This window comes from Cavia porcellus, unplaced genomic scaffold, assembly GCF_034190915.1.
Source record: "Cavia porcellus strain 051 isolate PalLab524CR breed Dunkin Hartley unplaced genomic scaffold, mCavPor4.1 scaffold_17, whole genome shotgun sequence".
In the NCBI taxonomy this organism is placed as follows: domain Eukaryota; kingdom Metazoa; phylum Chordata; class Mammalia; order Rodentia; family Caviidae; genus Cavia; species Cavia porcellus.
The window spans coordinates 3,831,896-3,844,184 of record NW_026947500.1 but is presented as its reverse complement, the minus strand read 5'-3'; the positions used below and the strand labels follow the sequence as shown (position 1 = coordinate 3,844,184).

The following is a 12,289-nucleotide window of genomic DNA, read 5'->3' as shown; positions in this document are numbered from 1 at the left end:
CCTCTCCAGGAGTACATCAGGCGACAGTTAGAGGAGGAGCAAAGACAGTTAGAAATCTTGCAGCAGCAGCTTCTGCATGAACAAGCGCTACTTCTGGTAATGGGAAAGCCCTGAGCTAGCTGATCTTCTCTGTGCTCAACCTGTGTGTCTGTTTTGTGGTACCAGGGATCGAACTCATAACCTTGTGTTTGCCAGGCAGGTGCTTTGCCACTGAGCTATACCCCTGGCCCAACCTGTGTGTCCTCCTTCTAACATGCCACTTAAAAGAGAGGTTCTATAAGTTTTGTGGACCTCAAAACCTCATAAAACCTTCGTACATGTTCTAATCCATTTTGCCAAGTTCTTATACACTTAATGTAATTACGATGCATTCTTTATTAAGTTCACGTATTGGGGAAACTTTAACATGAATCCAGCCTTACTGTAAGTTCAGACTGCCAGTGAACCTACTGTGTTTATTACACAGTAATTTCCGAGGCCACTTGCAACGTGCTGGAGTACAGTCACAGCAGAACGCACCACTTCCACAAGAACCCTTCAGCTCTGCAATCGTATTTCATTTGCAGACTGTTGGTTTTGCTCCTACGATGGGAACATTTTATGTTCCCTGCTCATGCAGCGTCCACTTGAAGTACTCTTTATTATTATTATTATTGCATTGCTCTCCAAATGGGCTTCTTGGTGTGTTTTTTTTAACGGAACTTTTTACTCAGTGGCATTTCGATATTTTTTTAGCACGTACATAAGCATGCTAACAGTTTTTATCTGCCCAAGTTTTATTAAACAAATGATGATTTAGGTACCATCTCTGGCAGTTTATTTAGTTTTGTATCTAATTATGCATGTTTGAGTGATTTAATTACTACACTAGGAAGTGAATGACTTCTTACAGGGCTTGTGTGCCAGCCATCCAAATACCCTCATTATTGCCATTTTCTCAGCTGCAATTCATCAGGGACAAGTCATTTTGCAAGTGGTATTGTTCTGTAAGCAATAATGTTTTCATTAAATGATATGTTCTTGCATGGATATTAATACAAGACTGGGGCTGATTTCTGTGCACCCCTGACATTCTCCAGTAGTTCTGCGTAAATGTAAGCTTGTTTGTTACTTAGCCTCATTTTACTATTGTTGCATGCATCGCTCCTACCGCCCTACTCGTTTCCTTGTAGTAATTTGGCCCTTTCTTTGCTGTCCTTTCCTGATCTGGGTAGGAATATAAGCGCAAGCAATTGGAAGAACAGAGACAAGCAGAAAGGCTGCAGAGACAGCTAAAGCAAGAGAGAGACTACTTGGTTTCTCTTCAGCACCAGCGGCAGGAACAGAGGCCCCTGGAGAAGAAGCCATTGTACCATTACAAGGAAGGGATGAGTCCTAGTGAGAAGCCGGCATGGGCCAAGGAGGTACGTACATGAGAGTGGCCACAGCTTGTTGGGCAGGCCGTCAACCATCATGCGCTCCTCCACAAGTGTCCTTGAATGAGGTTCATAGAAAGTTACGGTTTGCTTTTTGAAAAACCATGACATTTCTGTAGACAAATGGCAAAGTATCTTTATTCCACTCTGTGTGTGTGTGTGTGTGTGTGTGTGTGTGTGTGTGTGTGTGTCTTTTCAGAAATAGCGGATATTTGTAGGCAATCAGGAAGTAGAAAAATCGTTTTCCTCATTTGAATACAGGTGGATTTCTGATATGAAGATTTTAGTGACTCTTCCTCAGAAGTATGTGATGAGGGATTTGAAAGGTTCTAGGCAGAATCATTTCCTGTCTTTCTGAACCCTGGTACTGGTTACAAGCATTGTTGCTAACTGCGTTGTTCAATGTGGTCCCCACAAGTGAACTGTGGACCTGAAACATGTGACTGTGACGCACACTTTCAAGACCAGAGGTCACTTATATATTGTGCAGATACTTCCCAAGTGAAGGTCTTTCATTTGCTCAACTTCAAGGCTAAAGAATGGCTTTCAGAAGCTTAACTTGTGGTTGGTGATGTAGCTCAGTGACACAGCACCTGCCTGGCAAGCATGAGGTCATTATCGCTGGTACCAAAATAATAATAATAATAATAATAATAATAAACTTAACTCAAGGATGAACTGATTTAAAAATCTCACTAAAAGCTATTTGAATGGGAGAAAAAGAGATGATTATTAAATAAGAAAAGCAAACAAACAAAATCGTAATTCCAACCAAGATCAATCACACTTTCAAGAGTAACTATGTCAGGATGAGGGTGGCACCCTGTTTTTCTTTTTTGTCATTCTTTGTGATTTCATCTAGCAATTTCCTTTATTTTCGTGTGAACATAGCTAGTCATTTAAGAGAAAATTTGGAGTTATTACATATTTTTATCTGTTTTCATTAGGTATTTGTAGATAGAGCTTTTTCAAGTTATCTGGACTGTAATATCACCAAAACCAGATTTCTTATGAAAGATTTTTTTATAATTTCTTTTAATTTTTCTATCCTATTTCACATATATACAGAAAATGCATGTAATGATGTTACCCTATTGCTAATCACAGTGGTTAAAGGGAAGTAGAAATTTGAAAAATAATTTTTCACCTAAAGTTTTTCTTATACATTCATATGTTATTTAAACTCTTTATAATGGTCATATGCTATTATAATAAAAAAAGCTTTTTAAAAAAATTAAAAATACTAAGTCTGGAAAGAAAATTATTTTGATTTCAGGCAAGGAACATTTTTGATGACTTTCTCTTACAGTGTACAAACATGATTCACACTTAGCCCTATCATGGCTACCTTTTCTCTTAATCAGTAATTCGATTTTGTGATCCTGCACCCAGGTAAGCATGACCTCTTGCTAAGTCATTTGCTCTTCCAGCTAAGCAGAATCATTATGCGGCAGTGCACCATCTTCCTCTCCTGACAAGCCATTTGCTAGCCATGCCAAGTAGAAATTCCCAATTAAGCCAGACACTCAGCTCTTGACCATGGCGGTTATTTAGGAAGCTGAGAAACTGACCACTATAAAGCTAAGGCCAGTCGCACCTACACGAATGTATAGTTCTAGATCAGAACTACTGTTGAAGCATCACTTCCAGAAGAAACAGGGGCCAAGTTGTCCTTTTAGGCTTAGTTTGGAAGAATTAAGCCTCAGCAAACCTCAAGGCTCATAGTGAGATAGCCAAAATACTCTTGCTCTCGAAGAAGTAGCCCAACTCCAGAGTTAGGACCTAAGGTCATGAGTGTGTCCTCTCCGAGTAGGTGCAAAATGACGAGCTCATACATGTCCGTGAGGGCAGTTAAAGAGGCCCTGAGAGATGGACCCCAGGGCAGGAGGGACATGCATTTACTTGATGTATGACTGCTTGGGCATCAGCATTCCCACCCCCGGGCAAGAGTTTAGAAAAGAGACACCTGCAGAGCCTGTCTAAGAGGGCTCCGAGCCCTTGCAAAACATTCCAGAATTCCTTTGCTCCCCCAGGCAGCTCCCTCATTCACAGATGTACCAGAAAAGAAAGGAGAGCATGAGCAGTTCCCACTTCCTTTCTTCAGCCTGGACTGTTCTGATGTGAATTTGTCCACTTTGATTTCACTGATTCCAGTCTGCTGTCTGTCCTCATCATTATGCCTCCTGGTGTATCTTCTGTATTCAGAACTAACTCTGAGTTCCCACACACTCCGAAGCCCTGGATGCCTGGAGACAAATCTGTGCAGATGCCACCAAAGCCATTCCCTAGATATCTTAATTTTCCTATGCTTCCAGGAAAGGTTTCTGCCAGTGAAAGAAAAGCAGTGGGTTATGCAATAACATGGCTATGTCACCAAGCACCCCAAAGTGAGGGTTCTTGGCCATCTCTGGGGATGAGGGCTTCTAACATCGCTGGCTTCCTAGCAGCTCGAGCATGTGCTCTCCCTTTGGCCTCCATGTACCTGCAGACATAGGTGGGGACATTCTGTGGGGATTTTGTATTAAGTCCTCTCCTCCTGGATGTGGGTAACAAAATCTAGCTTTCAATTAACCATCAGTCTACTCATGAAACAGTCCTCAAGTCTTACATTGGAGGATTATATTGTAGAAGAAAGAAATTATTTAGGTGGTAGAGGGAGTGACAGAGCTAAATTTGGGATTGGAGCAGCCAATGTACAAATAAGAATGAGTAATTGTCTGCCTTCGTTTGATTCATTGCTTTTTAATACCCACTTCTTAAACTGGGAAGAAAAATGTGTCTAAGGAGCTCTGTCTTCTTGACCTTTTAATGCTTCTCATCAGCAGCATACACAATTTTCTTCTAAAGCATTATTTGCGGATCTCTTTCTTTGTATTATGAAAATGGGGTTCAAAGTAACAAAATGGTAACACGTGTTTCAGGTCTGTAAGATATGTACAGATGTCTTATCTTAACTATCAACTGATAAGAAAGCCTGAATCAGTTCTCTTGAGGACACCATTTTCTTTTTCAAATGCCTAAACTCCCAGGATATAAATTTGAAAGCATCCTTTCCAGGGAAGACTGGACAGCTGTGCCCTTGTCTTCTGTGACCCAGGTTCGATGCTCTGGGGCCTGTGAGCCAAGGAAAACGCCACCCAGATTTGCCTATTCTGTGATTTGCTTCAGCATTTGCTGTCTACCTCTGCTCTGCACTCTGTTGTCAGCTTGTTTTTTTTCCATCTTTCAGAATCGTTTCATCCACTTTTCTTCAATTCCAAATCAACAGTTTTTCATCAGCCATGCCATCCTGCGATGTGTAGCCCTCTGTGTTTTTCTCTCTTCATTTTGTGAAACAAAAGTGACTGTTACTTTTCTGATTAATTTGTTGGATGCAATAAGAACAAATGAAAGAGCTTGATGATTTAAAAGCCTTGTTGCGCTCTTTTTCTTGAATCTTGTATCTGTCCTGAGTGGAGTACTGGCTTTCATTTTCAAATATCAACCAGAGAGGAACATGAATCTCTGTGCTAAAAAAAATAAGGAGGTTAGGGAAATACTCCCCGTTTTCAAATTCTCTGCCATTTCTGGATTGGGATGGGAATCATACTTGTTCTGTGAAAGCTTCAGTATGATGTTATATTGAACATAAGCTGAGTGAGCATGCCTTTTTTCTCACTTTTTTTTTTTTTTTTGATAATAGAGGTTCCTTTTTTTTTTTCTCTTTGTAGCTTAAAATGGCATGTAATTGTCCGGGTCTGGAAACAATTCTGTGCATCCCACCTTCCCACTCCATATACCTAAAAAAAAAAAAAAAAATGGCACACAGTGGTAATGCTGCTTGAGATTGTGTTATGATTTTTAATACTGCAGCATGTGTTCTTTCTGAGATGCATAACCGTCATCTGGCCTTAGTTTTATGTGGCAAACAATAACCTAATCATGGCCAAGATCTTTACTTCCCATCATCCAATTGGATTTTGACATCCCTGTATATAAAAATGTCTCTACTTACATTTCAGTGTTTAACACTAATTTTTTTTTTTTTTTTTTGTCTTTTTATACAAGTTGCCTTCTGTGAGTGTCCTAAAGACTGTTTAGGGAGTTTGCAACTCTACTCTGGCTGGCCCTCAATTTCTCCTATGTTTCTTATGATTTAACATTAAAAAAAATCCAAATGGAAATAGAAAGGGGTATATCTGAGTTCCAGTTCTTCCGTTTCCTGGCAGGTGGCCAGGCTGAGTCTTTGGGCTCCCGAGATGTAGCACCCTGCTTTCCGCTTCACAGGAGGGGCCCAGACAGTAATGCACGTGCTCACGTCACTTAAACAGTACACATTGTACAAATGCAAGTAAAATGCTGCCCAGCATACACGTCTTCTGTTCCCACCCGCAGGTAGTAAGTGTTGTTTCTGTTTTTTCTGACTTGATTTCACATGACCAGTTCATGTTCATCCCCATCTTCTCACTCCTCTTCTCAGTGCTTACTACTTATTTCTAATCTCAACTTGCTAATGGTTTCCTTGATTTATTTTATGTTATGTGTTACATTCACACGGTTCTACACTTTTTTCTAGAATACTTTTTGGCCATAAATCTTGAAAAAGTCTTCTACCCTCTTATCTTAAGACTGACTGCATTTTAAGCATTCTATATGAGTGAGTCTCTCAAAGGCACTCCACGCAAGGGGCGACCCCATTACTCAGTAATAGTCTGCTTATGTGGTTTTACCAAAAAATGTGTGATTCAGCCCTTTATGTGCCAGTGAACACAAGGTCAAAGCATCTAGTGAGCACTTAAAAAGTTACTTATTGATTTCTTTCTTTTGCTCTCTCATTGCCAGAAAAAATGTAAGAAAAAAAGTTTTGTTCAGTTACAGAAACAAATGCAATTCCATGCAACTATGTTTAATTGTTTAATTCAGTAAGGTAAAACATGATAAGTCCTGCATAGATCCAAGAGCCCAACATTATATAACATGTTATTAAAATATACTCATCCGACGTCCTAAGCTACTTTTACTGTCAACTTTCTTGAAATCAGTTTTATAATTTTATTTTGAGATCCTCAACACTTATTGATTATTGTGAAGTAAGCGAGTATACTTGCAAATTGTTTTCAGTGTACAAAACAGTTTGACATGACATTGACACAGTGTTTCTCTTTATGTTTATATTTTTATTTATTTTGAAATTTGCTGTATCAGATTTACTTTTACATCTTCTATGTTTATGTAGCCAAGATACATCTTATAGGGCTTAGACAGCACTCCGAAAGAATCCAGTGAACGTCACAACCCTGTTTCAAACAGAATTTTATTTCTTAGACTAATTTTTTTTCTTTCTCCCTAAAATGTTACAGTAATAGTACAACATTTTTGCAAAGGCGGTTGACACCAAAGTTACTTTAGTTTGTATGTTAAAACAATGCTTTTAATAAGTGGAACATTTGGTTTGGTGGTAAAATTGATCAATCTCTGTTCAAGTTTTGCTCTAATAATCCTGTCAATTAGAAATTTTTTTGTAACAGATCATTTGCTGTTACGTTTTAGCACCTGGATGCTCTGTGCCTCATGGTACTAGAGCGCTGTTTTCATGTGGTGTTCCTGATATTTTATGTCTTCTTAGCAGCAGGAAATTTGAGCAAATGCCTTGCTAACTAGATTTTTGTAAATATCCTGAGTGGATGGAAACATGTCTTCATTAGACCTGTTTTTAATGGTATGTATACTTATCTGCAGGGGAATGGCCACTTTTTTGTTTTTTTATTATTTTTTGTCCCGTGCATAAATCTATCTCCTCTTCCATGAGGACCCAATATATTGTCATAAATCAGGGGACAGGCATCTACTTGGTATCAAAATATTCAGAATGGCCCAGTTACAGATCCACTCTCCAGCTTTTCCATTGTGAAGCACCATTTCCAACATTTGATCTGGTATATTTATTCCAATACTGGAGGTGATTTTTTCTGTGAAGCAGCTGACCAACGTTACCTGCTAAGGCAGTGTCCTACTTTCTGTCCTGTTCACTTCAGGATAATTCTTTTTTAAGACAGATAGAACTGAGCATGTAGCTTAAGATGTAGATGAGGATGTAGCTCAGAGCCTAGCACTAAGCACTAAGCTCCTGGGTTCAATTCCCAGCCCTGGAAAAAAATTCAGAATTAAAAAAACAAGGCTTCAAAAGAATATAAAATGTTATCCAGGCTGCCTCGATTTTTTACAACCTTCTCATAGATTTTAAAATTTCTTTGGACAAATTCCAATCTAGGAAATTACACTTTTTTTTTTTTTTTTGGTACCAGGGATCGAACTCACAACCTCATGTTTGCCTGGTTGGCGCTTATGCCACTGAGCTAAATCCCCAGCCCCAATCTAGGAAATTAATGCACATTGGACCCATCCTGAAATAATTTATGAAGTGTAACAATTGATTATTTATATATTTTAGCATCTGAAGACTGAGATGCACTAATGGCAGAGTTTAGTGTGCAAGCTGATAAAAATCATAAGAAATTTTTCTAGGAATATAATAGTAACACCTGTACACAACTATATAAGGCCATTCATTGCCTCTCAAAATCCATACCTCACCCTCTGTCTTGTTATGTGACTTGTGGTTCCAATACTGTCAAGGATGCTTGTTTTACTAGAATATTGTTGTCAGTTTCCAAAGGAATTATCTTCAGAATGATTACTTTTCTACTGTTGGTTTTTAGTGTGCTGTCTCTTAATGTGTATTTAAAACTGAGTATATTTTATAGTTAAAATAATGATTAGATGTATTCCCCCTTTTCTGAATATATTTGCTTCTTGAATTTAGAATAACGTGGTTAGATTGTTGATAACCAGTTATTTATCTGAAGTGTATCTGAACCTCTTAGGCTCCTGGGCTCAGACATTAGTGTTTGGGATAGCAAGAGTTCAGAGAGTCATTTACCTGTTAATAGTATTCCTGAAAATTTTAAAAATGGCTAATATCTGACCACTTCCAATTGTCTGGAAAGATCTTTCTTTTTTTAAAGTTTTTGGAAACTAGTAAATTGCATGCCTTAGTCTCAGTGTATCTATCGCTGTCCTTGCAGGATGTTTTCTTTGTGGTTTTATGTCAAGGGCAGCTTTCATTCCTTTGCTCATTGCAATAACTGAATAACTATGGTGATATAATACTTTGCACATAAGACGCACAAAGTATACGTGTTATGGTTTATGTTCCCAGGTTTTTGCAACTCATTTGGTGTGTGATGAGCTTCTGGAATACTGAATTTCAAATCCAAAGTCAGTTGGGTGCCAGTTGTATGTCTGCATAGACATGGGGGGAAGAGACATCAAAATTAGCCCGCAGTTGAGGCAGGAAGGATGTCTCCTATTTTGTGGCATGTCTTCATCATGTTTAAATATTTGAGGTTACTGCAACAGTTTAAAAAATAAAACAGACATTCTGTGTAAGAGACTGAGTCTGCCTTCAGAAAATTCAAAATGGGTAGGGAGTGTGGGAAAGAAAAGCACTTTTGAGTTTTATTTCAATCAGGCATTAAAATTGGAAAAAATATTGGCTGCTACATTAAAATATGCAAACAGGCGTGGAAATTGAATCAGCTGAAGAGAATTGGAGCTCACTCATCAAAGTAGATAGAGTAGGGGCAGGGGGTCTAGCTCAGCAGTGTAAATCATGAGTTTGATCCCCGGTACAAAAAAAACCCAAACAAACAAAGAAGGAATAGTGGTGTAAGTGCCCTGCCAAATTCGGAAAGCACGACAGTTGAGTTGACCCTAAAGAAAAGTCAGATAGGATCTATAGGAAGTCTTAGATCTCTGGAAGCTGTCTCTACAGTCTTACATCATGTCTTACACTGTGCATCGTGCTAATCTAAGTTTCTCTTTAAAATTGTCCTCTACAATAGACAGTCCACTGTAAATAGGTGCCAAGGGCAGCTTTTACTCCTTTGGACTCAGTTACCCGATTTGAGCTAAGAGAGACCCTAGAAGACAGTGAAGGAAAATGAAATGACAAGGGGAGAGAGGGTGGGAGGGGGAGAGAAGGGAAGCAAGAAGGAACTCTTACAAATGAGAAACAGGGAGAGGTCAAGCAGTGGCGCCCAACCTGGGGATGGAAAGAATGAGGAGGAGCAGTGTATTTTAGGGAGCAGGGAGCGACAACTGAAAAGAAAGGGCCTAGAGAGAGAACAAGAAAATGATACAGGAAGTCTGTGTAGGACGGGCCATACTCATCATGCGGACAGCCTGGAACTCCTCCTTGCCTGTCAGCAGTCCTGTGAGGAAGCAGAGGGTTTGTGCACTATGTCACCCTCTTGTCAGCCTCCCTGAGTTCCTTCCACTTCCTGTCCCATGAGTCAACCCAATGCAGCTTGCTATTTTCCTTCAAGCAATCTGAATGCCTACTGCAGTTCCCTTTGGTTATCTAGCGTGCAAACTGTCTTCCTGCCTGACCCCATGGCTTTGTGACCAATCAGCAAGACATCCCAGTCAGCCCAAGGTAGACACTTAGCAAGCCCTGACTTCTCAGCCAATTGAAGTACGAAAGGTAATGGCTTGGATATTCTGCACTTTTGTTGTTGTTGCCACTAGTATTTGCTCTGATTTTTAAAAGAATTGAGAAAGCAAGCTTTTTGCAAATTATCAATGCAGAGCAAAAATGAGGAATTTTGGCTCTAAGAATTAACCAGAGGAACACAAAAATAGCTGTGCAGATGACTACAGAAAATCCTTCCTGGTAAATGAATTGACTTCTATCCACTGAGTTTCCCTCCTTCTTTGGCTTGTAGGTAGAAGAACGGTCAAGGCTCAACCGGCAGAGTTCACCTGCCATGCCTCACAAGGTTGCCAACAGGATTTCTGACCCCAACTTGCCCCCAAGGTCGGAGTCCTTCAGCATCAGTGGGGTTCAGCCTGCTCGAACACCCCCTATGCTGAGACCTGTTGATCCCCAGGTACAATCTCTGTTTTGTTTCATTGGAGATGTGGGTATACAATAAAACTTATTAAAAGTCTAATGAATTGTAACGTGGATTAGAGCATGAAGTAAACTAGGTGACAAGTGTCATATATGAGGTACCACTGAATTTGAAGGGTAGAGGAATAAGATGAAAAAGGAATTGCACTACAGTTTGATTCAACTATAAAGTCACTTCTTGATGAATTGGCCTCTCTCAAAAACTCTAAAGTTTCTGCAAGGTGAGGACAAGTGGAAGCAGTAATTTGGCAATTATTAATATTTACCAAAACTAAAATTCACATTGACCAGTGATAGTGAACCTGTTAGAGCTTTCAGTGATACGCACAGCCTGCTGAGGCACAAATGCCATAGATTTGCCACCCCCGACACAGATCTTCACAGTATAAAGTGTATAATATAAATAGACTTGTGTGCTTTGGGACTTGGGCTGGAGCCTGAAATTGGAAAAACATTTAATGGGCTTGGTAAAATAAAATTGCATCTTCAGAAGCAATGGTTCTCCCAAGTGTAGTCACTGGATGCCAGGATCAGCATTATCAAATAGACCTGATAGAAATGCAGATTCTTGGGCCCACCGCAGGCCTGCTAATCAGCAACATCATGTGAGGCCTGACAGTCTGAGCTTAATAGTCCTTCCAGGAGATTCTGCTGCACATTAGAGCCTGAGAATCACTGCTGTGAGCTACTTGACAAGGAAAAGAAATGACCTCACTTTTAGGAAAGGGGGAAGTTTCTCAAAGTTCCATAGGACTTTTAATTTATACTACTGTGTATCCCAAAAATGAACTACATTGTGAGATAGAGTATGTAATTCTATAGAACAATAAAGGCAACACTTTTTGTTTTGTTGTTTTGTTCTGTTTCACTCAAACGCCTTAAAGTTATTCCTGGCATCCACCTGCATTATGACTTCCACATTATATTTTCAGGCCACTTTTGAAATATAAAATGCTGTTTGTGTTGGAGCTTTAAAAAGTAGTGATAAAATCAAGTATTGTTCATGCCTTAAATTTGCTTGTAATGGATGAGATCCAAGATTTTCCAGCATCAGTCAACTTAATGTATCTTCTTCCCCTTGTTTTTATGTGTGTTCTTTCATACCTACATGAAAAATATGTCAAAGAGACATATTTTACATGAACTTCTCTTTGACACACAAATATCCTCTCCTATAAACCTTAACTTTGACTTTATGGTGTACTTTTGCCCTGTGAAAGTGTAGTGCTGGGGAAAGCTTACCTCTCTGAAAGTGACTAAGGAGTGAAAATGTAGACATGGTAACTGCTGATTAGTGGAACAGTCTTCAGGCACTTCAGTTTTTGTTTCTAGATTCTTAAAAGTAGGTTGTGTTTTATACTAGATCCTTTAATGTACTTTATTTTAGTCATATACTTATAATATTTAATGTTATTTAGCAGTGCTATAAATTTGACTGGTTCTGCTCTGGTTGAAGTAAAACATTCAATAGAACTAGACTTTGAGGATTTCCTTTGAATTGCTATTAATAACACTCCAATTGACACTTCAGACGCAAGAGAGTTTGATGGGTCCTTGTACAAATCAGATACTAAATTAATGTTTGTTGAACTAGCAGTTCAATTTAAAAAGCAGTCTAAATTTTCCCCAGCTAAGACCTACTGAATGCCTTCCATGGGCCAAGCATAAATCTAGGCATGGGGACATGGTGATGAGCATGACTTCCAAAGCACCTGTCTCCAGGGATCTGAGCTTTCTGAAGAAAGACAGGTTTAACTAGTCATTAAACACAGTGAAGTGTGAGCAGCTTAATGGGAAAAGGATATATTTTATCCAAACTTAATGACTTCTCTTAAAGGCCCACAGTTTCACTGAGAGACTACTACTGTCTTTAAATATCACCACAAAGGCTGCGGATTTAGCTCAGTGGCATAAGTGCCTG

At 39.2% G+C, this 12,289-nt stretch overlaps 1 protein-coding gene across 10 annotated transcripts in view; it reads left to right on the top strand.

Moving 5' to 3' along the window:
• Tnik (TRAF2 and NCK interacting kinase) overlaps positions 1-12,289 on the top strand; it is a 375,608-nt gene that overhangs the window by 300,730 nt on the left and 62,589 nt on the right. For 7 of the 10 annotated variants that reach the window (XM_063227156.1, XM_013145512.3, XM_013145511.3 and 4 more), the window contains 3 exons: positions 10-96; positions 1,215-1,403; positions 10,181-10,345. In XM_063227156.1, the coding sequence (XP_063083226.1) occupies positions 10-96; positions 1,215-1,403; positions 10,181-10,345 (441 nt within the window). The remainder of the gene's footprint in view (positions 1-9; positions 97-1,214; positions 1,404-10,180; positions 10,346-12,289) is intronic. The other 3 variants (XM_013145513.3, XM_013145516.3, XM_013145515.3) reach the window with 1 other exon arrangement.